General features: G+C 46.4%; 1 protein-coding gene across 2 annotated transcripts; it reads right to left on the bottom strand.

The window, feature by feature from the left end:
• Nucleotides 1-1,875: 1,875 nt before the first annotated feature.
• On the bottom strand, nucleotides 1,876-27,392 carry CD93 (CD93 molecule). Of its 2 annotated transcripts, none has more exons than XM_045009471.1 (2): nucleotides 25,507-27,392; nucleotides 1,876-2,057 (listed from the first exon to the last, which is right to left on the bottom strand). In XM_045009471.1, exons 1-2 carry the CDS (start codon nucleotides 27,390-27,392, stop codon nucleotides 1,988-1,990), a joined length of 1,956 nt encoding a protein of 651 aa, XP_044865406.1. In that variant the 3' UTR covers nucleotides 1,876-1,987. The 2 variants fall into 2 exon arrangements, with proteins under 2 accessions (XP_044865406.1, XP_044865407.1); XM_045009472.1 differs by having other exon boundaries at nucleotides 1,876-2,054.
• Nucleotides 27,393-27,399: the final 7 nt, after the last annotated feature.

The following is a 27,399-nucleotide window of genomic DNA, read 5'->3' as shown; positions in this document are numbered from 1 at the left end:
ATATTAATAATGATGAATGATCATCACAGGCTCCTTGCGTTCTACAGTGGTTAACTGCAAAATAAAGCCGAGGCAGGGGAGTGGAGGTAAGATGGGTCAGCTGAGGAGATAGCCTGTGGGGATTTCCTCTGCACTTTTTCGTGTTAGCTTCTGGTTACCCAACCCTGATAAACAGCACTGACCCAGACTCAGCCTCTAGATTACTCAGAGAATTTCATAAACTGTCCACTTGCATGCTGTGCCAGCTGCATGTACGTGTCCCCGGGGATGGTAAACAGAGCCCAGCATGCAGGTGCAATTGCTGAATGATTTGGGCTCCAAAGAGGATATTTTTCAGGACTATACACAAGTCCTCTCCCCCACCCCGCCACCCCCGGGCGACCACCTTTCAAAATGCAAAAGCAGGAGGCATGGCATTTAAAAAAATTGTGTGTGTGGGGGGGGGAGTTATTGTACCCATTTTATATTCTATATTTAATAACGGTAATTAAAAATTAAATATCAATTTACCAATGTGTCTTGTTCATCACTGGACTGTGTCACCAAAGCAGATTAGTTTCAGCTGTTTGGGAACACGTGAGATGTGTAACAAGTCACATGCTACTGGGATGATAATTGATGTCTTACGTTGGCTACACCATGTGTCAATCATTCTGGGGCTGTGTACGCATTGTGGATGATGCGGTAGTGGTGGGGCTTCGCACTGCGCTGTAGTTGCTATGGTTTGACTCTTGCTAAGTGGTAAATTTGAACTTTGTTGAGGGGAATCGGGGACAAATGCTGACCTGGTGTCATTCAGCCCAGGACCGGGATTTGAAATCTACATTTCGGGACTGTCCCGCCAGTTAGGGACGGGAGGTCACCCTACCCCCCACTGCCACCCCCATACTAGGCACTCACATGGCAGTACAAATGACTGCCTAATTCTTTCTTTTGTGAAGATGTTCCATAAAAGGCCTGATCCAAAGCCCATTGGAGGCCATGGAAAGGCTCTCGTGAACATCACTGGACTTTGGGTCAGGCCCTAAATTCCCCATTTTATGCTGCAGTAGTGCGCAGCGGAGGCCAAGCCGCAGCTGTGGAGGCAGAAGTAAATGAACGCTTTTAGAAGACAGGCTTGCCCAGCGGAGCCTCACCAGAGCAGAGCATCTGCTGCCCCACAGGTGAGATGCTCTACACAAAACAGCGCTGCCTGCATCTGTGGCTTTCCTGTGTTGGTCATGGGGTGGAGGGGCCTCATGTGCCAAGGACTTGGCAGTGACTATTTAGTAAAAGATGAAAATGAAAGCGATGGAGGGAAAGTGACATCAAAGAGTTCTCTGGCCTGATCCCAGTGTAGAAATCGGACGTGTTCTCATGGGGATCACTGCTGATCCATCTCAGAACTACATAAATGTAACTCCAGCTCCAGGACCAAAATTTCCAAGTCTTGAAGCACAAAAATGTACCTCAATAAATACAGGGGAGATTCTGTCCTCATCTGCAGATCTGAGTATCTGAGCCAAGATTTGGCTCTAGGCTTTTAACAAGGCAGATTTATATCTATTTTCTGCGCCTCTTAATTCCTTCTAATTCTTAAACACCTTAGAAAACATAAATAAAACCGATAATACATGTAACTGGTTTGACCAACACAGCACCTTATATCATGTATTCAGTGAAGAGTATTCCCTTTACAGTGCAATTTGACTTGCTGGGGAAAGTATAACCTTTTACCAACTTTAATCCTTCCAGTGATTTTTTTTGTATCTAGGCTTACCTGTACTGTCGGAGTGCAGCCAGAACAAAGGGAAAGTTAAAAACAAATGTCTAAATCGCAGTCATTCAGAGGAAAGTGTATTTGATCCTTTTCTTCAATTTAGAAAGCAGTATTTTACCACAAAACAGAATCACAACAGTTAGCTTCTGGAATTCCCTGCAGGGGAAAAAATCAATATCACTCTTTACTTGGTTCATTCCAATGATGTTATTCTCTTTCACTCACACGCTACGTCTGATCCCTTTCCAGTCCAGTCCAAGCCACACAGGTTACAGGAGGTTGTAGAGATTGGCTCCTGCTGTGCAAATAGAGACAGGGGAAAATAATAATAAACCTCTCAAATTCTGCCCTCTGGTGAGTTGCACAGTTGGTCAAGCTGAATCAGAGGGGGAAGAGCTCATGCAAGCAACTTCCTTGCCTCGCATGCTCCCCCAATCCCTACCCTTGCCTCTTTTACCACACTTACCAGCTACCCTCTGGCCATGCAGAAGAGTTCTCCTACCAGGAACTGCCAGGGGCTATTTGACCCCCAGAGCAGAGATGGACCAGGGCCTCCCAAGTTTACCTATGGGCTGTTCAAACAAGTTATCTAGGTGTTTACTATACAGCCTTACCTCTGCTGGAGAGGTTTGGGGGTCTTCCCTCTTCCATCACCTCAATTGCCTTTTGGGGATAAGGGGTAACGGGGCATTCCAAACCCACTGGGTGCATTGCCATTTTGTAACCAATATCATTACAGTTGCAACGTTTTGGCTAATTTCTTGCTAAACATGACAATGAAGAGACAGCTGCCTCGTTTTCTTATTGTTACCTGTCTGAGGAGCAGTAGCAGAATTCTGGGGCCTTTCATAAGGACAGCCAGACTGTCTGATTATCTATCCCATTCCTAATGGTTCCTAACATTCTGTTCGCTTTTTTGACTGCTGCTGAACATTGAACAGATGTTTTCGGAGAACTATCCACAGTGACTCCAGGATCTCTTTCTTGAGTGGTCACAGCTAATTTAAACCCCATCATTTTGTATGTATAATTGGGATTATGTTTTCCAATGTACATTATGTTGCATTTATAAACACTGAATTTCATCTGCTATTGTGGTGCCCAGTCACCCAGTCTAGTGAGATCCCTTTTTAACTCTTCATAGCCTGCTTTAGACTTAACTATCTTGAGTAATTTCCTATTGTATACAAATTTTGCCACCTCACTGTTTACTATTTTTCCAAGTTCATTTAAAATATGTTGAACAGTACTTGTTCCAGTACAGATCCCTGGGAGGCACCTATATTCACCTCTTTCCAAATTGACCATTTATTCCTACTGTTGTGGAAAATTAACCACACCGTTGATTTTGGGTCAGACAGCCCGAGGCTCCTTTATTGAAATACAAGTATGCATACAGGGAGGGTCAGCCCCACACAAGGGGTTAACTGCCCTCCTTTGGAAATATTTCACCAAGCTTATAAAGGCTAAAACCGCAAAACGTAGCTTCAAACGTAGCACGCATATCACACTTTTCTACCTTATTTGGATTACAATTTTTATCGTTAAGCAAGCTAATCAATGCCTTTGCCTTTTAGGGATTTTCCTGTTATTGTTCTAGCTGGTTGTTTGTGTTCTTTGCCCCCCTACTTGCAGTTACATTTTGCAAATGCTCTTGCCAAAGCATTACTGTTACCTAAGTTGGCATACACTGGGGTCTTCTCTGCAACACTCCCCACCTAGTTCCTTTTTCCCCCCCTCCTTCTTTGCCCAGTGGTCAGCCTGCTATGATAAACATGCCCATATACGTATTTTGCTTAGCTTCTGCTTTTGCAGGCCTGGGCCTACAGCTTGAGCAACGGTGAGCCAGAATCAGGCAGCCTGAGCAATAGTCACAGCCTGAGCAAGGGTTAGCTAGGGTCAGCCTGCCTAGGCCTGAGCAACAGACGTGTCCCCTCAAAATTCCCTATCACTACCTTTTGTGTCCTGTCTTTTACCAGTCCCTAATCAGCTTCCCCTTTGGAGGAGAAATCCATGACATGGAATCAATGTTTTCTTAATGTAACTTGTTTATTTACATGATACATTCCAGTTCTTGAACAGAGGTGGTCACAAACAGCATGCAGGCAATCCTCTCTTCCAGAAATTGCAGCCTGAACATAAGAACAGCCATACTGGGTCAGACCAAAGGTCCATCAATCCCAACATCCTGTCCTCTGACAGTGGCCAATGGCAGGTGCCCCAAAGGGAATGAACAGACGGGTTATCATCAAGTGATCCATGCCCTCTCACCCAATCCCAGGTTCTGGCAAACAGAGGTTAGGGACACCATTCCTGCCCATCCTGGCTAATAGCCATTGATGAACCTATCTTCCATGAATCTATGTAGCTCCCTTTTGAACCACATTATAGTATTGGCCTTCACAAGACCCTCTGGCAAGGAGTTCCAGAGGTTGACAATGTGTTGCATGAAAAAATACTTTCTTGTGTTTGTTTAAACCTGCTACCTACCTTAGACTCATATACTCATGGACTTAAGGTCAGAAGGGACCATTATCATCATCTAGTCTGACCTCCTGTACAATGCAGGCCACAGAATCTCACCCACCCACTCCTGTAACAAACTCCTAACCTATGTCTGAGTTATTGAAGTCCTCAAATCGTGGTTTAAAGACCTTAAGGTGCAGAGAATCCTCCAGCAAGTGACCCATGTCCCACACTGCAGAGGAAGGCGAAAAACCTTCAGGGCCTCTGCCAATCTTCCCTGGAGGAAAATTCCTTCCCAACCCCAAATATGGCGATTAGTTAAACCCTGAGCATGTGGGCAAGTCTCACCAGCCAGCACCCAGGAAAGAATTCTCTGTGGTAACTCAGATCCCACCCCATCTAACATCCCATCACAGACCATTGGGCATATTTACCTGCTAATAATCAAAGATCAATTAATTGCCAAAATTAGGCTATCCCATCATACCATCCCCTCCACAAACTTATCAAGCTTAGTCTTGAAGCCAGATAGGTCTTTTGCCCCCACTACTCCCCTTGGAAGGCTGTTCCAGAACTTCACTCCTCTAATGGTTAGAAACCTTCATCTAATTTCAAGTCTAAACTTCCTAGTGTCCAGTTTATATCCATTTGTTCTTGTGTCCACATGGGTACTAATTTAGTGACTCCTTGTTCTTGTATTATGAGAAGGAGTAAATAACTCTTCCTTATTTACTTTCGCTATACCACTCATGATTTTATAGACCTCTATCATATCCCCCCTTAGTCGCCTCTTTTCCAAGCTGAAAAGTCCCAGTCTTATTAATCTCTCCTCATACACCAACACCTTGTTCCCAGGAAGCCACTCCACCCCCAAAACTGTCTCTGGTGAGATTAAGGCAAAGAGCAAATTCTCTTGTTGTTTGCTACTGCTCACCCAAAAGAATATCCATCGTAACGCTAACAACGATACAACATTTCTTCAAACACTAAATACTGCTCATACCCTAAAAGTGTTTTTTGCAAGGTTATGTGTAGCAGTGCCACCTGGTGACTCCTGCAATAACATTAGATAGTTATGTATAAATAAGGGCAGATCCAGCAAAATATGCCTGGCCTTCTGGGCTCCGGAAGGCTGCAGCTTCCTGCACCGTGATACATTGACCTATTCAGAGAATAGATCAGCCTACTCCAGAAGGGCTCCAGCTCAGCAATGCAAATTGCAAAGGAGTTGAAAATCTACAAATTATCTCTCCTCCCTCCCACGTCACAGTGGTGGAGTGTACTTGGCAGTCTCTCTAGGAAATGAGACATCTCAGACCACAATCCAGAAAAGCATTTAAGTATGTGTTTAAATTTAAGCATGCATGTAGCTCAATTGACTACAGTGAGACTATTCACATGTTTAAAGTTATGCACGGGCTTAAATGCTTTGCTGGATCAGAACCTCAGATTGCACCACATAGTGTCCAGGATTTCCCTGTGGCCTTAGAGTGCCTGCAGTGTTGTTTTTGCTTTGGAACTTGCAATCGAAAGTTGCGTTTTAATTTAGAACAGAACAGTAATTAGAGCTGCAAAATATCTTCTCCACTTCCTGTTTCGCAGAAGCCACCCCATTGCCCTTTCACCCGCCATGGTCTTCCTAACGGGGAAAGGAGCATATCAGTCAGCTAAGTCAGCTTCTTGAGGTTCATTGACCTATTACGTCTCTGGCTGCCTGTAGAGGGATGGTTACCCGCTCCTGCCCTTCTGGGGCGGAAAACAGCCCAGGAGAGGGCTGGGGCTGGGGCAAGAAGTCTGGGCTGATTAGGGAAAGTATGCTCAGCTGGGGCCAAGCCTCAATCAGACCCGGCTGGCCCCTATAAGAGGCACTGAGTCAGGAGCCCACTCAGTCCCACTCTGCCTGTAGAGGGAGAAGGGCCTGGCTGCAAGGTGCTAAGTAAGGAACCTAGATTGGAGCAGGGCTGGGGAAGGGCCAGAGGAGCTGGGGAGCTCCGGCCTAGGAAACCCCCAGGCTGCAGGCCTGGTAAGGCCTAGTGGGTTGCAGGGGACAGCCCATGGGTAGGCAGAGGCAGCAGGTCTAAACCCCCTTTGCGTACAATGAGTGGCGTACACTTCAGTCTGCCCCAGTGAGCAGGAGCTAGACGGGGACTGGCAGTAGCTGAGGTGAAGTGGGGATAGTGGGTGGGGGTTCCCCTGGGAGGGGGAGACCCAGAACTGTGGGAGACCCAGAATTGTGGGAGTACTGCCAGGGGGCAGCACCCAGTTAAAGGGGCACTGGGAGGGACACGGGGGCCAGAGTGAGGTAAGGCGGATCATCGGCCTGCAGAGGGTGCTCCTGGCTGGAAAATGAGCTAATTCCCGAGGCTGACCAGCAGGCGACGCCACAGAGGTGAGTCCACACCCTTACACTGCCATTCTGCAAAACGTGAGCACAATCATCATCTCCCAGCGTTTCCGCAGCAGCAGACAGTGAAGAAAGACTAATGACACTGTTAATTCTCTACGGCGTAGGGTGCGACGCACTGGGCAGTGTTGTGTTCCAGGAGTTGCAATTCAGCCAACAGTGATGAAATGTACAGAACGGTAGGCCCTGATTCACTGCATTACGACTCTGGGTGACCCCACTGGTTTCAATGTCTATAGACCCTCATACAACCGGAGTAATGCAGTAGGGAGGCAGATCCATAACGTTTTCTCAAGAACATGAATACGCAGGTAGTGTGCAGTACAGACCTATAAGCTAACCAGTGATATCGAGGGCACTCCTGGGACCTTTGCAAAGTCATCAATTCACCAAGAACTACACTGTGCCAAGCCTCATGCTTCAGGATGTAAATTGTTTCCCTGAGAGGGCTAGGAGGGAACACTTTCCTACCAGAAATTCCCTGCGACTATTAGAATCCGTTGACCCTCACTATGGGTTTCTACTGGAGGCTAGATGGGGTGGTAACCAGTAATGGATATCAAGGGCGGGATTAGCCAGAGCATATAAAGGAGTTAGACACCCAACTCCTGTTGACTAGTTCTGGTCCAAAAATTTCCAGTGAAACTTTTCCTCTGGAAAGTTAATTTTCATTTAACTGAGAACTCAGCCATGGGAAGTGACTGCTTTCCTTGACAATTATTTTTCACTGAAAAAAAAAATTTGGCCCCAAAGTGAGAAGGTTTGGTTTTCAGTTTTCATTTCATCTAAATTTTCTTCAGGGGAAACAATCCATTTCCCTACCAGCTCTGTTAGGGACTTTCATTGGGACTTGGGCACGTTAGTTTCTTAGGCACTTTTGAAAATTCCAGTCCTAATGCATACAAGAAAAATGTTTGCACGATTTCATTCAGGATTTGCCTGGGTTAAGAAAGAGGTTGAGACTAGGTCAGGGATAGCTATGTAACCCCATTGTAACAAGTACCTTTCCCCTAGTGTAGATGCAGGTTAACACCATTTACCCCAGTTTAACTGGTCGAGGTCAATCCTGGGGAAAAGGTGATGGTTAGGTCATGGTTAGCTAACCAGACCTAATCCTGGCTTTTTTCTTAATGTATACAAATCCTGTAAGGCATGATTCTCTGTTGCCCTGTATCTTATGTACAAAGCTGCCATACTTTACATTTACTTTGCATAGGTGCAAATGATTACCCATGGTGTCAGAGTGGAGGAAAAAGCCCAGGCAAGAAAGACTTACAAGACAGCTGTCAATCACTCCCTGGGTATAATTGGAGCTGAGTGAATAATTGATTTGTTGCTGTGGGGGCTCAACCAAAAAAGACTCTCAAACTTTTGGTTAGTTTCAAAGAGAAACTTTGTTTGAGGGGGTGTCTCATGAAAACAGCCTTCCAAGGGGAATAGTGGGGGAAAAAGACATATCTGGCTTCAAGGCTAAGCTTGATAAGTTTATGAAGGGGATAGTATGATTGGATAGCCTAATTCTGGCAATTAATTGATCTTTGATTATTAGCAGGTAAATAGGCCCAGTGGTCTGTGATGGGATGTTAGATGGGGTGGGATCTGAGTTACTACAGAGAATTCTTTCCTGGGTGCTGGTGGTGAGTCTTGCCCACATGCTCAGGGTTTAACTGATCGCCATATTTGGGGTTGGGAAGGAATTTTCCTCCAGGGAAGATTGGTAGGGACCCTGAAGTTTTTTCGCCTTCTTCTGCAGCATGGGGCACAGGTCACTTGCTGGAGGATTCCCTGTACCTTGATGTCTTTAAACCATGATTTGAAACTTCAATAACTCATAGGTTAGGGGTTTGTTACAGGAGTGGGTGGGTGAGATTCTGTGGCCTGCATTGTGCAGGAGGTCAGACTAGATAATCATAATGGTCCCTTCTGACCTTAAATCTATTAAACAAAAAAAGAGAGAAAACAAAAATAAACATTAATTTTGGATCAAAAACACAGAAAATAAAAAGAAACTAAACAAATTCAGGTTTTTGTTTTGGTTTCAGCCGGTATTTTGATCTAAGATCAAGATTTCGTTGGAGGTTGTTGCATTTGGGGGGAGGGGGTTTTCCACGCCTTAAAAATATAGTTAGACTTCACAACAGAATGTAATTTAGAAGCAAAAAAGTTGAAATATTTAATTTTTGAAATGGTTTTGACATTAAAAAAATCCTTTTCTTCCCACCAAAACTATTCACCAAAACTATTCACCGAAGTTGACCCACGCTGGTTCACACACCGCCAAAGGTGCAGGGGACTTACCAGGATTATCTGGTATCTCACTTAATCATATCTCTGTCATTTCGGGGCCTCGGGCATGGGTGCACCTCCCTTCCTCCTATTCTCTGCCTGTGGCAAGATAGCCTAGACTCCTGTGGGCTGTAATACTTTGGTTTAATTTTGGTTATTGGATTTAGTGTGTGGGTGCTGGGTGGTACTGGAGGCCTGTGGTCATGGGCAGCGCGTGAACCGCTGGCTGGGGGAGGCTAGCCCCAGCCCTGCCCCTTCTACCCAAGGCCCTGCCCCTTCTGCTTGCCCCGGAACCCAGAGCCCCACCACCACGGCCACCAGCACTGCCCCAGGCTGGCTAGTGCCCACAGTCCCCACCCCAAGCCCCAGAAAGGCGGGTGGCGTGGCCCTAACCCCAGGAGCCCAGAGGCACCGCAGAAGCAGAGCACTGAGGGCGGAGTGTGGGTGTGACAGGTTGGCTCACAGAAACCCCTTTGGGAACTGCCACCTGATGTGCCTAGACTACCTCTGAGCCTGTTTTCCCTGCCAGCTTGGGACTTCAGTGCCTTCTCTTGTTTGAGCCAGACACGCTTGCCTGCTGCAGACACAGATCCAAGTCTGAACCATGTCCCCACAAGCTGCAGGCTTAACTGAAAACAGCTTAAGAAGTGCTCCTATTTCCAGCACTTAAATACCCAGCTCTCAATGGGGTCCAAACCCCAAATAAATCCGTTTTACCCTATGTAAAGCTTATACAGGGTAAACTCATACATTGTTCGCCCTCTATAACACTGATAGAGAGAGGTGCACAGCTGTTTGCCTCCCCAGGTATTAATACATACTCTGGGTTAATTAATAAGTAAAAAGTGATTTTATTAAATACAGAAAGTAGGATTTAAGCGGTTCCAAGTAGTAACAGACAGAACAAAGTGAATTACCAAGCAAACTAAAATAAAACTCTATGCCTAATACAGTAGGAAACTACATGCAGGTAAATCTCACCCTCAGAGATGTTCCACTAAGTTTCTTTGACAGACTAGCCTCCTCCTAGTCTGAGTCCAGCAATCACTCACACCCCTGTAGTTACTGTCCTTTGTTCCAGTTTCTTTCAGGCATCTCCTTGGGGTGGAGCAGCTACCTTTTCTGCCAGCTGAAGACAAAATGGAGGGGTTTCCCCAGGGGCATATATAGTCTCTCTTGTGGGTGGTAACACCTCTCTCCCCCTGTGTAGAATCCTCTTACAAAATGGAGTTTTGGAGTCACATGGGCAAGTCACATGTCCATGCATGACTCAGTTTTCTACAGGACGTTCCCAGGAAAGCTCAGATGTGGATTGGCGTCTATCAAGGTTCATTGTTGGCCAAGTACTTCCATTTACTTGAATAACCCCTTCACACTATGTTGACCAAATCTGCCGCAGGTGCATTCTACAGCAAACACTTTAAATACAAGCATATATCCAACGCTCATAACTTCAGATATAAAAATGATACATGCATACAAATAGGATGAATACATGCAGAAGAACAAAACCTTTGCAGAGATATGTTGCATGGCATATCTAGCATAAAACATATCCCAGTTATGTCATATTTACATTCATAAGCATATTTCTATAAAGCATTATGGGGTGCAAGGTCACAGTGGGCGGGATCATTCTTGGCTGTTTGTGGAGGCTCAGCCTCCCCTACCCACCACCTGTGATACACAGGAGGTCATACTAGATCATCTGGTGAACCCTTCTGGCCTTCAACTCTATGACATGCACAGAAACATTTCCTCCAGATGTACATACTTCTTTTCCGTTTGTGAGGCTTGATTAAAGCAGTCTCTCAATCATACTGCAGTGCAGTTTACAAAGTTATAGTAAGACACTGCCCGGTGTGTGTCAACTGTGATAACAAAAGAGGGACTTTTAATTTTTTTCATCTGAGTCATCTCAAACTGAGTCATCTCAAACTGACAAATTTTATATCAAAGGAATGCTGATAGGGAATATTTCAAATAATTTCCCCTGACCTTTGGTTGCTTGATGACAGATTTTTGTGTCTTTTTTGAAAAGAAATCCCCAGTTACTTAAGCTGTATCTAGACAGCTGAAAAGGAAATCCCAACCCTTTTTTATACTGAAATGTGGGCCAGTTTAGGAACACTAACAAAGCCCATCCAAGTCAAACTTTCACCTGTCTTGAAACATTTTAGAATTACAATGAAAAAATATTAAGTCATTTCAGCATGACTGTCCACAAGAAGGAAATTGCACAAGAATCCCTTGTGGTTTCTTGATACAGGTCTTAGGGCCAGATCCATAGCTGGTGTAAATCAGCATGCCTCCTTTGACTTGGGTGGAGCTTTCCCAATTTACACCAGCTGGGATCTGGCGCTTAGATGGATATCTAGGCTTGCATATATCGCTGTTGCCAGCTGGAATTACATCATGAATCTTGTGACATTAGATTTTCTTAAAGCCACAGCTCCTGGAATCATAATATTACCTGAAAAACTCATCTTTATTTAAACTAATAATAATAATTAAAAAAAATCTGGCCTTTGTGGTTGGATAGAAAAGCTGGAAAATGTGAACCTTACAGGTTCAAAAGCCAGAAGACAAACAACAATAACGTAAAGTTTGTTTGTTTTTAAATCTTATGATTTTTAAGCCAATCATGATTTTTGAATGTTTAGGGTTGGTAATACTACATACACATATTCATGCAGCTAAACAATGTTATACTATACATACCAGAGACCCCACTATTTCCGGTGATCAATGTTTATAGGCCCCTGAGATTTCCTGAATGGTCATGTCATGCATCTGTAATTCTTACAAATATTTCTGGGATGAAATTTTCAGGAAGGAGAAATGTGCTAGTCACAAAGGACCAGATTGCCCTCTCTACACACATTTTTCGTTTTACTTTATTTAAATAAAATCTGTTTATACAGAGAAGCTTTTCCACAGGCCTCAAGTTCAAAACACCACCACTTTGGTTAACCCCAGCTCTTGCAAATCATGAGTCTGATCACTAGACACCCTGCGGGAGGCTGAAGAAGATACTCTGCATAAAAATGAGTCCATTATGCCTCTTACCACAAATCAGAAAGAGGAATTCAGGGTTAAGCAAATGAGGCCAGGACTTAGGAAGGCCCTGTGTGGTGACATTAGGGCATCCTAGAGACAGTTTCTTACAATGCTTCTTTATCAAGTGCCAACAGGGTACTCATGGTGGCATAAAAGAAGAGACAGGCCCTGGCTTAGGGAGCTTACAAACCACTGCAGGTTCCTATCTCAAAAAAGGCTAGCACAGGCTCCTACCAGCCCCAGCAGAGAGGATGCTCTGTTGATGAGGCTGCTTCACACAGAGAAGGATTTTCTGGATTCAAGTCTCAGCTGGATCATGCAAATGGCAAAATGGTGTTTGTACAGCCATTGGCAGAGGGGTCACAGGGCCAATGGGCCAGATTTGGCCCGCAAGATGCTGCTGTCTGCTCCTGAATGTGTCTGGACCTTCTCCACAAATACCGCAGAAGGCTGCCATTTTGATCTATTCAGTATGTGCAAGGTCACGTTGTGTGGAGGCTGCCATGTTGCAAAATTGGAGGAAAAAGTAAGTCTCAAAATGGGGTCGTGCTGGCAAAAAGTTTGGGAACTCCTGCTCTAGCTGGAGAATCTGAATTCATTAGCCTATCATGTGGACAAGGAGACTCTGGGATTTGGGGAGAAAAATTCTATTTAGCACATTTATTTTGAGTAGAAAAGTAGCAATTGCACATTCAGAGTGACTCAGTTTTAAAATAAAAGCATCATGGGAATTATTTTTAAACTAGTGCACTCAGGGTGAGATTTTCAAATGTGCCCAAATGACTTAGAAGCACAAGTTTCACTGAAAGCCAGAAGAATGTGAGCTCCTAAATCACTTAGACAATTGAAAACTCCACCTTACTTGCATTTTGTATGCACCTGCTACAGATATATTAAGGTTGGGATTTTGAAAGGAGACCAAGGGAGCTGAGATCTGCCTGCCATAGATTTGAGTGCATAACTCACTTAGGTCCCTTTGCAAGTGCCCGTGTTATGGTGCTGTTATGCTTCATCAAGCCATTCACCTGCAAATTGGGAAGAGTTTATACAATGGCACATAAATTCTATTTTGGAGTCTTCACAATTCATTGGGTCAAACAGGCCATGATCTCAAAGTGCTTCCTATGTAGACGAGGCAAGATTGCTTCTCTGCTCTATTGTAATGAAATCTCTCCGCATTTTTGGCTTTCTTCCTGAGGAGCTTGTAGAATGGACCAACACAAGGTTCAGCAGCTTGGCCATACTGAGGATGATGAAATCAGCTGCATGCAGAAGCACATTTGAGAATAAAGGGTGCTGCCTTCCAAACCAGATGCTGAAATGAGGGGTTTAGGATTTTCAGGTCTGATCCAAAGCCCACTGAAGTCAGGGGGGGTGGGGTGGGAGGGGGTTAGGGAAGACTCCCTCAGACAGGTGTTGTGTGTAGTGAGCGTAGTTTGGTAGAAATTCATACATAAAAGCCCGAGCCCTGTGCCTGACCTGCCAGGTTTCTATTCCAGAAGAGAATGTGCACCACTGGAGAAACCTGGCCCATGTTTCTGAGGACATTCTAAGTGTTTAAAACCAGTTTGCCCAATGCCTCATACTCTAAATATTGGGCTCAATCCTGCACAGTGAACTCAGTGGTAGAACTCCCATTGGGCCTGATTCTCCCTTTAGTGGTACAGAATCACGTGCTAAGCATCTTCTGGGATATATGCAGCGCATGCAGCTCCCGCTCTTTCATAGGATGGACTGGGTCACCCGCCCTGGGCCCCACACTTTGGGGGGCCCCACGCTTCACTGGGACGCAGTATCCAGGGCATCCTGGGGGGCTAGCGGGGGGCCTGGCACGGGTAGCAGCAAGCGACCTGCCCCCCACTCTACCCCACCCCTTCCCCCAAGCCTCTGCTCCACCTCTTCCTGCCCCCATTTCACCCCTTCCCCCAAGCCCCTGCCTCAACTCTGTCTTTCACCCCCTCCCCTGAGCAATGCTGGGAGCTGGCCGTGTGGGGCAGGGCAGAGTGGGCTGGGGCCTGGTTGCTTACTGCTGCTGGTGCCAGCCCCCCACTAACTCCCCAGGCTGCCCTGTACCCCATGTCCCCCTGAAGCATGGGGCCCAGAGCGATTGCCCTGGTCCCACCTACAGATGGGACGGCTCTGCTTGGACCCATTTGGGGCACCACCAAAAATTACAGAAACCTGGCACCTACAGGAGGGAGCTGACTGCAGACAACTTCCCTCTGTTGCCAGCTTCCTGGCTTTATAAACCCAGCCCAGCCCCTCCCCGAGCTGGACTCCCTCAGCCAATTAGGCCTTGGGGCCTCCTGGTTTCCTCTGCCTACAACTGCGGTTCTCAGCCACGGGTCTGCAGCCCGCGAGCAGTTTTAACGCGGTCTGCCAAAATAACCTGGGCTTCAACCCCAGGTGGCGGGGCTCAGGCTTCAGCCCAGGGCGGCAGGGCTGAGGGAGGGAGGACCACCTCCACCCCCTGGCTCACCTCAGCGGGCCAAGTTCCACACGGAGTAAGTAAAACAAAAAGTAATATCCCGTTTATTTTTGTACTTATGTTATCCTTTTCTTTTTTATATTACAGATGTGTGTGTTTGTGTTTAACTGTATCACTATCAGTCGAATACAGCTTTTAATCAACTGGATATGTAGAAAAACAGTTGCGGTGGTGGAGGTGGGCCAGGGAGTTTTTAGGGGTGGGGGCGGTAAAGAAAAAGGTTGAGAAACACTGGTTTATAGGTTAACTGGCCTAATTTACTCCACCAGGCCTTGTGTGGGGTGGACTCCCTATCACAAGTGGTCTCCATCTCTGCAATAGGCCCAGCTGCAAGCGTTATATAATCCATGTGCTGTTAACACGTTAACAATAAAGATTCATCATTCCAAGAATTTCCTATTGGGAAATTAAACTTGGATTCTCGGTTAGCCTGTTTTGGAAGTTAAAACACGCTAGACCTCTTTCAGCTAGGCCTTTGAAGTCAGAGTCCAACTGGCTGACTACAATTTAGTTATTATGGATCTGAGTCTCATTTACATAGGCGCCTTTTTACACGTCTCTGGCAGTGTAAAGGGGCTTTAAGGGCGGGTGTAAATGTAATTGACTTGTTGGTTAGATTTGCGGTGAGCATGGGCACCCTATTAAAATAACCTACAACTATGAGAGTTTTGCCTACACAAGGGGCTCCCAACATTTCTGACATGGGTGATGAAAATACTCTTTAAAAAATCCCCCTCGTGCATGACAAGAATAAGGAGATGAAGTAATGTTGAGAGTAAATTTTACTTCTCAGGACACAGGACATCAACAGTATTTGTGTGCATTCATTTTTACTAAAATGAGTAAGAGAAAATGCTGCCCATTTTCCCTACAAATGGATGCGCACCATGTGATGATCACACTCATTAGCATGGATTGCTCATACCTGAAAATAAGACGCTAAAGTATATTGTCATTCTCTGTGAAAACTCAGACTATAGAGGAGGCATTGCCACTATATCTTGGGCCACCTATCAAGTGAGACCTGCAGTCGTGCCCACATTTAGTACAGGTCTTTCCTCTGAGCTGGATCTGTGCCTTGTCACCAGTTAGAGCAGAGCCCACAGACAAAATGGAAGTGCACCAAGCCACAAGTGGTTTACTGGAACGAGTTCTCAACTATGTAGCCAGGAAGAACAGACAAGTTCTCCCACAATACACAGCCAAATAATTCACAGAGCAGCTCAGCTGACTACAGTGCTGAGAACCGGGCGATGGGCCCCCAGAAATCTTAGAGCCCCACACTAGTAGAGCTGGGTAAATAGCTGATTTGAGTTGACTAGCAATTCCAGGGGGGAGGGGAAGTTCTTTTTGATTTGAGTCTGATTTGAAATGAATTTTTTGAAATTTTTGGTGAATAAAAAAAACCCACTTTTGGGGTCCAATGAAATGTTTTGTTTTGATTTTGAGGGATTTTTTTTAACTTTAAACATTTTAAAAATAAAATTAAAAGGAAATTTCAAAACGAAGTCATTTCAAATTGAAAAAACAAAATGCTTCTTTCAGAAAGTGTCAAAACAAACGGTTAGGTTTTCGGGAACTGGTTCAGGTTTCCTGACTGAAACAATTCAGGAAAATCAACATACATTGGGGAAGTATTTCTATGTTGCTACATCAGCATTTTTTTGCCAAAAACAGTTTCAATCAAAAACTTTCACCCAGCTCTACACACTAGTGCAGCGGTCCCCAACGCCGTGCCCGCGGGCGCCATGGTGCCTGCGGGAGCATCTAAATGCGCCCACATCCTGGCTGGCGGTCGAGCATCCGCCGAAATGCCGCCGAAATTTGGCGGCATTTCAGCGGCGACGCCTCTCAATGACTCCACTTGCCGCCGACAAACGGCGTCATCGAGAGGCGTCTCCGCTGAAATGCCACCAAAATTCGGCAGCATTTCAGCGGATGCTTGACCACCGCCATGGTCCTTCGTCTGGCGCCCGCCAGACGAAAAGGTTGGGGACCGCTGCACTAGTGAGTACAGCATCAGTGTGGACACAGCAGCTTGAGTGTCATTTTACCATGCAGCTGCTTCACCTCGAACTAACAGGAGAGAAATAACTCCAGTGATCTGCACTCCTGTTAATTCTGCAGTGAAAGACATACCCTGGGAGGTAGATTTTCACGGTCACCCAGTTTCCTCCCACTCTACTCACCCCAGAGGTCTCATGTCACACTTGAAATTTAGCATCACAGAAAAACAGTGAAGTTGATCAAGGAGCCTATGGCAAGGCAAATGAGCTGTCCCGGCTAGAAGCAAAGGTTAAATGCATAAGAACTGGGTGGTAACTGCAAATGAAAACATTTTTAATCCCCTTGACATGAAAGCAGATGTCTGTGAGCGAGGGTGGATCCCTATCCATGATGACAGAGGCTCTGACTCATACACCACCAGGCAGATTACTTTTGTATTTTTATTTATAATTATGTTACATTTATATTAGTTCTTCTATTGAGGGGATCAGCTGACAGCTCTACCATTTCATTGTGGTTTTGAGCACACACAGAAGTTGCCTAGAGAAATGAAGGTCTGACATCTTGCTCAGCTAACAGGCAGTTCTAGAATTTCATTTGGGGGAAAAGGACCAAACAGGCAAATCATTAGGTGTTCAATCCAAAAGCTACTTACATCAATGGGAACACTCCCATTGGCTTCAGAGAAGTAACATCTGAAATCCAGTTCACCCATGTACCTCCCAAAAGGGATTGCTAGATGTTCTGCACTTGAGTTAATTATCCAGTGACTGCATACAACTATAAACACTAATCACCAGTGCCATAGCATGAGGGGAAAACCAAGAAACACAGCAAAAGAAGAGAGAAAGCACAGCAGAAGAAAAACATCTTCTGCAATAGGAGAGGCCATATAAGTGAACATAGCACCACTGAAAACAAGAGAGCTATACCAGTGAGGATCCGGGACCTGTACTGTGTATCTTTTATATCTCCTGTCTGTGTATTCCATTCTATGCATCCGAAGAAGTGAGCTGTAGGCCACGAAAGCTTATGCTGAAATAAATTTGTTAGTCGCTAAGGTGCCACAAGTACTCCTAGTCTTTAGAACAGTATTCCCCATCTCCTGGGATCTAATTGATTCAGCATAGTTTAGCTCTTAAGCAAGCTCCCTTTCTATCAGGATGTCTATAGCCTGCCTTCTGGGATTGAATGGTTCAAGGTCTGGTCTCCCAGCCCACAAACTCACCCTTTTAGATGAGATCCTCAAGCCCTCTTCCTAGGCTCTTAGCAGTTCTTGCTGGCCTGGGCCTGAAGCCTAATTTTGAGAGCCCCATGGAGTTATCCCACCACTCCCTTAATCTTCCCAGCTGGGTGTAATAACCCCAACCATCTGTCTGGACTGGCAGGAAGAGAGAGACTTTCCCCACCCAGGCTCCTGGGCCCTTAAAGTAACAGAAATCTGAGTTTTCCCCATACCTTCCCCCTACCAGACATTAACTGTTCCCAGGAACCAACTTCTTTTATTCTAGTGATTGCTGCATTTACTTCCCAGGACATGCAGCGGGGTGACTGGCCTCTCAAACTACCTCCTCTGGCCATAAAAGATCAGTGCCCCATTACAGGTATATGCTTCAGATGGAACAGCTAATGTATAACTGTACTTACAATGGATACAGGTGTTTGAACTTGTCTGCATCCCACTATTTTAGGGGATCCGGAGAAGGAAAGCTTCAAGTCCTGCACATTCAGGGAGGGCAGACTGTTATTCCTTCTCACAATCTCTCTGCTGACTCTAGCATCCTCTGAGAACAGCAGATTCCTAACCTGGGAAATTTTCTGGGTTCATCTTTTTAAAAAGTTCCTTCTTGTCTTCCTAGAAATCTGGATCCTTCCTTCAGTCACATTGTCACCAGTAGCACTGTAGCCCATTGGGTTAGCTTGCCTTTATTATATTTACTGCTTTGTATTATATTCAGCTGTAATGCAAGAAACCTACAGGCCTGTATTCTGTAAGACATTAGCTTCTGCAAGTTAGCATAAGGCTTGAGACCTATAAACTTTAAACAGATAAACTTTGCATAGATAACCAGCCCAAGTATTCGGGGAGCTGAAAATAGAGTTTAGGGGAAGTTCTGACCACAAAAAAATAATTCAACTACAGAAGTGGCAATGGACTGATGTACATTTAATGATAGCCTGCTTGCTTGCCTATATCTTTTCTTATAAGTTTTTTTTATTTTCTTATGGGTTTGATTATTTTATTATAATAGGTTTATAGGTCTATATTAGAGTATGTTTTGTCTGTAACACAAGGGACCTGATGGCCACATCCTGTATGGTGAGCTAAGGCAAAGTTAGCATATGTACGTTTGGAATCTTTCACCCAGATAGATGGTGATGAGCTAAAGCATAAGGTCCATATATGGCTGCGACCTTTAACAAAGAGGATGTCTTAAGCAGGTTGGCATAGGGGCTTTCCTAGATTCATGCCCTTTTAAACTTATCAGATACACCACAACTTGGAACTTGGAAAGAACCGAAAAAACTGGGTAGGACAGAAGTAACAAATGTGATCCTAACCACAAAAGGGCCACGGTAATTAAGGAACATATATGATAATAAGTTGAGATCATTGATATACTAACCTATAGGAAAAAGACACTCCAACATTAGCAAGGTGAGGAAATACAGATAAGGAAGGGGAAAAAATCCCCTACTGAATATGCATTGAACACAATGGTGTCAGCGTAACATATTACAAAAGTGGCATCCCAGCCTAGGGCAGTAGGAGAGAGAGATGTAGTCCTTGGGAGGTTCCAGGATGATGACCACTGGTGATGATGGGGAAGGTGATGGTGATGAGGAAGATGATGGCTAACATTTCAGGTTGTTCTACAGGAGATGGTGTGAGTATATGGATGTGCAGATGGACATTCTGTAGTATCTCTATCTACCTTTACCGAGGTGGGGTGTTTGTGACTGTGTTAAATGTATGAATATACTATATTTGTAAATATAAGAGTTCCTATAGTCTGAGTGTTGCAACTGTGCACATCAGGGTTCCCACCAATATAATAATTGGAATAATACTGGGCCTGATCTTGAGGAAAGGGCCTGGCAACCCTCAAAGTGATAACTGGGGATTCTTAAGTAATCAATATAATTAATACACGATCTAAAGATCGGGCAACAGCACTGCAATGTACTTGGCTAGACATGAAGGTCACCTACTGACTTTGAAGGGACCTGAGAGAGTCAAATGCCAAGAAATTACTAAAAGATAAAAATAATGAAAACAGGCACAGTCTAGAGGGGGAGAGTATGTGATGGGGTATATACTCTACACTGGTCTAGAAATAGCTAATTGGAGCCAGAGAGCAATTAGCTGATCCAGTTGCACCAGAAAGATGGGCCAGGCCTAATTAAGGATCAGTCCCAGCAGAAGTAGGGTAACTAATAGAGGAAGGATTCCAGGGCAGGAGAAGTCTTAGGGATTCTCTTCTGGGATAGGAGCCTCTGGTAAGGACCAGAGTGAAGAAAGGTCTTGTGAGAGGCCTTGGTAAGAGACACTCCTGAGCCAGCCCAGGGCTGGGGCTTCAGAGACAGACAATTGAACCGGCAGGGAGGAATCATCTACGAGGCGTCACTCTTTACAGCAGCGGGAAAGACCTCTGTGGCGACTGGGAAGAGGAGAAGAGCCGATGGACGAGTGACCCCAGAAAAGGGCTTGGGAACAGGGCCTAGAAACAGGCTGAGGTAAGAAGTCGTCTAGGGAAGCAGAAAGGGAGCTGAGGGTGCAGACCTTAGTTGCTTGTTACAGGGTCTGTAGACTGGAACCCAGAGTACAGGGAGGGCCTAAGTTTGTGAACGTCCCCCTGATATACGAGGTGTAAGGGCCATTGAGCCTAGAGATGGGCTTAAGACCCGGCGTAAGGCCATTGGACCATAGTTTGTTGGACTCTGTTACCCCCGAAAGGATGGGACTGACTGTGTCTTGGCTGGAGGGTCAAGTATTAAGAAGAGGCAGACCCTGGCAGGGCCACAGTGGCTGTTGGCAAGGGGTGGCAGCGGAGGGCGGCCTACTAAGCTATACCCAGCCATGAGGGGGCGCATTGGCCGGTGAGTCACTCTTCTACAAGGGAAATGAAAAAAAGGCATTTTGAAAGCCCTTGTCTTTGCAGTGTGAGACTCGTTAGGGACCATGGTAGATGTGAGGGAGCAGTGTTAATCCTTGCAGAATACATCATATTTTAACGTTATTTGACACCTTTTCCTCGAAATCTTTCCATAGTCCCTGCCCCACAGAACAAAGAGGGTCTGCAGATCCTGGGGGAAACTTCAGAGGCCCAGAACTACCCTTGTGGAGATTCTGTATCTCAGCACTGGTCACAGGGCCTGACAGTCCCCTGGCAGTGTGATGCCCTGGCTTACCCTGACAGTGTCCCAGTTCATTTGCACCTGTGACAAGTAAGGGCCAAAATAACTAATATGGGCCTGATCCAAAGGCCACTGAAATCAGTGGAAGTCTTTCCATTGACTTCAGGCTCTTGGTTGAGAGATCCCACGGCACTAAATGGTAGGTCTGAATGTAGACTGACCGAAAGAATGGACAAACTATGATTTTTGTATCTCTTTCCCCTATCCATCCCGATCAGATTATAAGCTCTTCAGGGCAGAGAGTGCTAGTACACTGGGCTTGTATAATGCCTAGCACAATCTTGGTTGGGCCTAAGGCACTACCACATAAATATGAATAGTAATAATAGTGGTAGCAGACTAGGCTTTTCTGACCATGTTATAGCAATGACTGTGCTACACAATCAGCAGTTCATGGCCACCATATTGCACTTCTGTCTGACTTAATCACACTTCTGTTTTCTTCCTCAGATCACCAGCCTAAATTAGGTAGTGGTAGTGCATGACCTACCTATTGCACTTCCCTGTATAGATATTGAGACTATGCACATCACAGTGGTACCTAATCTTAGTCAGCTTTTCCTATGGCAGATACTGATACTAGCCAAAATGAATCTAGAAATGCTTTTCCTCTTTTGGAAATGCCCATTTATCTAAGGTCCAGCTGCTGTTCGAGAACATCCTTTTTTTTATATACCACTTAACGAAAACTTCTGTGATTGGTAGGAGGACAGAGGAGCTGTAGAAATGAGAATCTTTAGAGGGGTCTGGTCAGTGAGGCTAGTTCAAATTTTTGCTTGTTCCAATTTTTCCTAGATGAATCTTTCATCGGCTGAGCAGATTTATCTTGGTAACCCTAAATGATTAATATTTTGCTGTTTTAAAGAACTTACTGTTCTGTGCCTTGATCCTGCAGTGAGAGCCACATGAATAGACCCCTGCCCCCTCTGTACATGGCCTAGAACAAAAGGGCCCTGATTTTGCCTGAGGCCTCTAAACATTTCATTAATATACGTATTAAATCATTATTAGATGAAAGGTACCTGACTGACAACTCCAGAAACCAAAGTCCTCTGTATGGAACAGGTACAGCATAGCAGTGACAATGCAGATAGTTTTCCAGCACTGCCCTGCTTAATCATGACCAGCAAGGACAATTTATCAGTGAGCTAGTCAACATTTTTCCCTCAAAACCTAGGTTTCTGTCAAAAAATTTTAACTAAATGACATTTTTCACAGAGGGTATCTGCTTTCCTAAAAAAAAAACAAAAAAAATGTCAGTTTTAGTACAAAAAGGTTCTTGGTTTGGAGGCAGTTTTAAGTGAATTATTTGAAACATCACAAATAAAACAATTTATCGTGTATTGCATCAATAAGTTTTAACATCATGTTTATTTCAAAGCATCAAACATCATGTATATTTCAAAGCATCAATTTCATTTGGATTTTATTTGTACATGCTTCCATCAGAATAGCAATGTAGCCACTGAGGTAATGCTATTTACAGTGTTAAAGTTAAAAAAGGAAAACACTATTTGAGAACACTTGTAATATCATCATACAAAAATGTAACACTGATGCACCTGTGATGCTGCTACCTGTGACGAACAGACTTTTTTTGGCATGTATTATTTCAACATATGGGCAGCCGCATGGAATTACCAATGAGTAAAAGGATCTGAAAAAGTAGGGAGGTCTTATCTCCCCACATCTGCCTGCCTCCAGTAGTTCTGCCCACCCAGCCTCACCTCCGTTCCTCCTGCATCTCCTGGAATTCTTCACCCTGATCTGGAGGAAAAGGGGAGGGGGGTGCTGCACTGAGAGCCTCTTGTATCCCTTCCCAGGACTGGTGGTGTTGGGATGGGGAGAAGCTGTCCCATTGCTCACAGGAGGGGCAGGGGAAGGAAGGATCAGAGCCGCTCTGAGCTGCTGGAGTCTTTCCGCTCCCCTGGTGCATCCTGCGAGATTGGTACTGGGTTGCTAAGGGAAAGAGAAGACGACTCGTGTCTGCTTCCTCCAACTGCTCAGATTAGCTGCTCTTCACCAAAGGTGGTCAAGTGGGGAAAGCCGCCAATGAGAAGGACATTCCTCAGGTGGTACTAAAAATTTGAGCATCTCAGCAAGCTGGCTGGCTTCTTAGCAATTGTATTTCCTGGGCCTGTAATGTGTTTAAACCTGGTGCACTTTAAGCACTGGTAATTCCCATTAGCACTGAGGAGGTCCGTGCATACAACCCCAGCATAACAGGAATATAACAACACGTACAAAGCACTTGCTGTGTTTAAAGCATTTCACACGTGTTAGCAAATCAGTCCTCGCAATGCCCAATGAGGTTACCGGGTAAACACTATTATTCCCCATTTCCAAATGAGGAAACTGAAGTTACTTGCCCAACGCCACAGAGCAAATACATACAGAGCCCACATTAACATTTAGGATCTCCTGACTCTTCATTTAGATGTCAGAATCTGTTTCTTTGCCATTCCTACTCACCTCAAGGGCTTGATCCATAGCCCAATGAAATCTATGGGAGTCTTTCCACTGACTTCAATCGGCTTCGCATTGAGCCCTGAATCAAGAAAACTGATTCATGGCAAAAAGCAAGTGAGGGCTGAATTCATCACTGATGTAATTCCACTGAGATGAAACTGGCCTCAAGAGGCTTAACCTGGTGAGGTGAAGGGCAGTTAAAGCTAAACCTACATACACAGCAAATCGATGTTTTTTGGTAGCCTTAACTGATTAGAATTTTTTACTCATAATCCTGTCAGACACACCAGAATACACACAATTTATATAGTATTAAAAACTCAGGATTATGGATTGAACTATTAACCTTTCTGAATATGTGAGATTTTTACACTGGCTTTATGATTTCACACCTATACTTTCTAGTTTCCCATTCATTTTGGGTGAATAGAGTGAACATGGAAATACCTGGATACCCTCCCCCATAAAATGAATGGGGAAAGACTGAGGATTAGAAAAATTTTGAAAACGACACAAAGCAAAGCTAATAATCTCAGAATCTTAAAGTTTGTTGGTGTGACTGTTCATACAGACTGTACACCCAGCACAGCATTTAAGCACATGCATAACTTTAATTTTAGTCCTATTGTTGGGATTACAAAGATGCTTAAAGTTACTCAGGTGCTTAAATGCTTGACTAGCTTGGTATCATAACAAAGAAATACTATGAATTTTCTGCAGGTCTTCCCAACAAACCAGGGATGAGTACACTGCTTCTTTCAACTATTGTCCAGAGAAATGGAAGCATATACAAACTATTCAAAACATTTACAGCTGCTAGAAGCTACATTTTCCTGTTTTCTTGATTTCTACAATGGCTAACTGGAGAAGAAAAACAGCAGGAAAGGGTTTTCCTCCACAGACTAAAAAGAACAGGATGTAGCTGTGAGGCTCACAGCTAACTCTTTTGTGTTAAGTTCACATTTCTGTCCAATGTGGCCTCAAGTATAAAATAAAAGCTGCAAGAATATAAAGGTGGTGGGTATTTCAGGAAAAATATGTACCCTTATAACCAGATCCATACTCCTCTTTAGCACCTTTTGTACTCTGTATAGTCATGGTGCTGCTCCATTGAAGTAAATGGCAAAACTGGAAAACGGGCATGGTTTGGGTTTTGATATTACTGTATTTTGAAAGAGGGGATTATTTTCTATCCTAAGTGACCATAGATGGGCAATTCCTCCTCAAATACCTTTTCCTAACTTCTTGATCTTGCATCCTCCTATGCTTTCTCAACTGGACACCATCAAATTAGGCCTGAATAAAGACTGGGAGTGGATGGGTCACTACAAAAACTAATTTCCCCCCGCTGATACTCACACCTTCTTGTCAGCTGTTTGAAATGGGCCATCTTGATTACATTGGCCTACTACAAAAGTGATTTTTTTCCCTCCCTTGGTATTCACCCCTCCTTGTCAACTGTTGAGAATAGCCCACTTCCACCTTAATTGAATTGGCTCCTTAGCAGACCCCCCCCCCCAAACTTGGTAAAGCAATTCCCATCTTTTCACATGCTGTGTATTTATACCTGCCTACTGTATTTTCCACTCCATGCATCTGATGAAGTGGGCTTTAGCCCACAAAAGCTTATGCCCAAATAAATTTGTTAGTCTCTAAGGTGCCACAAGGACTCCTCATTTTTGCTGATACAGACTAACACTGCTACCACTGAAACTTGTCATGTACACAAGTGTTTGTAAGATCAGGGCCATGATTATTCTGATTGTAAAGATGTTTATCTTTTTGAAAGTTCCAATAAACTCTTCGGTGTGATTGCTTTTATTTTTCAAAAGCAACATATCACTCTGGGCCTAGTCCTTGTCCTATTAAAATCAGTGGGAGTTTTGATACTGATTCCAGTGGGAACAGCATTGGGATCTTGATCTAAGTTGCAGACTGACTGTTCCTCTGACACTTAGACAATGCCAAACCCCAGGTTCTAAAGTGAAAAGTTAAGTCACACAATGAAAGTATCGTTTTACATAATATGGGAAACATTCTCTGCTGCACGCATTAACCCTTAGTTTAGTGTTCCCTCTCTCCAGAGACCCCTGATGCTACCCTAGTCCCTGCAAGCAGGCTACCCTTTCTGCAGACTCCTGCCTTTACCTGTAGTCATTGTCTACTGCTTTTTTCTCTGCCTGCTCAAGCACCCAGCAGTAGTTGTCTGTGGTACTCTTCTTGGCTTTCTTCTTTTCCTCCTTGGCTTTCCTCTTCCTATAGATGAGCAAGCCCAGGGCAAAAGCCATCAGCAGCAGGATAACCACCACGCTGCCCAGGATATAGTACAGGAGCAGTTTGGGGCCATCGGTGGCCTGGTCAGCGTCGGCTTTCATCATAGGTTCCCCAGCCCCCGCCGCGCTGCTGACGGCAGCCGGCTCGAGGGTGCTCGGCTCTGCTCCGCCTGGCTGGGCTCGGGTGGTGGGATCAGAGCGCGGGGCTGGGCTCTCGGTAGCGGGCTGGGTGCCCGGCGGGTGCCCACCCCCCGCCGCCGGCTCCTCTTCTCCTGGGGGGCGCGGGGACGGGGCCGCGCTGCCGGGGCTGGCGGGGCTGGAGCCCGAGAGGCAGGAGACGCCGCTGGGGGCCAGCGCCCAGCCCGGCGGGCAGAGGCACTGGTAGCTGCCGGGCTGGTTGACGCAGCGCCCCTGGCAGGGCTCCCCCCGGCACTCGTCCACGTCCCGGCAGGAGGCCCCGTCGCGGCCCCGCTGGTAGCCCGGCCGGCAGGCGCAGAGGAAGGAGCCCGGCGTGTTGGCGCAGAGCTGGGCGCAGGGCGCGCCCCGGGCGCACTCGTCCACGTCCCGGCACCGGCGGCCGCCGGGCCCCGCGGGCTCGTAGCCCGGCGGGCAGGTGCAGGCGAAGCCCCCCGGCGTGTTGACGCAGCGCCCCTGGCAGGGCTCCCCCCGGCACTCGTCCACGTCCGCGCAGCTCACGCCGTCCCCGGCCAGCGCGTAGCCCGCGGGGCAGCGGCACTCGAAGCCCCCCGGGCGGCCCAGGCACTCGCCCTGGCAGGGCTGGGAGCCGCAGTGGTCCACGGGCGAGCAGGAGAGCAGGTCGCCGCCCAGCTGGTAGCCCGGCCGGCAGGCGCAGCGGAACGAGCCGCCCGCCAGCTCCAGGCACTGGTGCTGGCAGCCCCCGTTGCTGTAGCCGCAGCCGTGGCGGGGCGAGGCGCACAGGGGGCCCGGGCTGCTCCACTCGAACCCGCCGCCCGCCTGCGCCTTGCACACCGGGAAGGGCCCCGGCGCCTGGCCCTGGCACCGCACGGCGGCCTGGGAGCCGAAGGGCACGGCCGCCAGGGCGGCGCTGTCCAGGCCGAAGGGGGTGGTGTAGGTGACGCTGCCGGGCCCGGCCAGCGCCAGCTGGCGGCACATGCCCTGGAAGCTGAACTTGCAGAGGTAGCCCTGGGCCCTGGCGGAGGAGCCGCTGCAGGGCCCGTCGGCCCAGCCCAGCGCCGAGGAGCCGGGGGCGGTGCTGTTCCAGTGCAGGCTCACGCAGCGCCGGCCGGTGCAAGTCTCTCGGGGCTCCCGGAGCCAGCCGGTGTAGTCGGTCTCTTCCCCTCCCGAGGCCCAGCTGAAGCCCTTGAGGAGCTGGTGCCGCTGGTAACACTTGCCCTTCTCCCGATGGAGCCCGATCCAAAGCCTCGCCTGCCCCTCTGGCCCGGCCTCCCTCCTGGGCAGCTTGGCTAGCAGATCCTGGACGTGCAAGGCCTCTTCCTGGCTCTTCATGGTCACCAGGTTGCCTCCATTGCTCTTGCACTTCTCCTGGGCATCCGCCCAGTTGTGCACGCCCCAGTGGATGGTGTAGCAGGCAGTCCGGGCGCACAGGGCCTCTGCCTCCTCACTCGCCCAGGAGGGCACCCCCCAAAGTAAGACCTGGCCTAGGAAGAAAAGGGCAATTCCCATGCTTGCTTCGGTCTGGTCTGGCGGAGAGCGGCAGGATCGGTGCTGTTGCTGTCCCGGGCACCAGATGCACAGATGGGACCTGCAGGGGACACACATCAGATGT

Source organism: Mauremys mutica, chromosome 3, assembly GCF_020497125.1.
Source record: "Mauremys mutica isolate MM-2020 ecotype Southern chromosome 3, ASM2049712v1, whole genome shotgun sequence".
Classification (NCBI taxonomy): Eukaryota; Metazoa; Chordata; order Testudines; family Geoemydidae; genus Mauremys; species Mauremys mutica.
The sequence above is the reverse complement of the archived record's forward strand: the minus strand, read 5'-3'. Positions and strand labels throughout refer to the sequence as shown.

Bases quoted from the DNA above. Each gene is read 5' to 3' on its own strand.
- CD93 (XM_045009471.1), bottom strand. From the start codon at position 27,392: ATGTGTGTCCCCTGCAGGTCCCATCTGTGCATCTGGTGCCCGGGACAG. The intron at 2,058-25,506 runs GTAAAGGCAGGA...CTATTTGCACAG, and splicing joins GCAGTAGACAATGACTACAG to CAGGAGCCAATCTCTACAAC.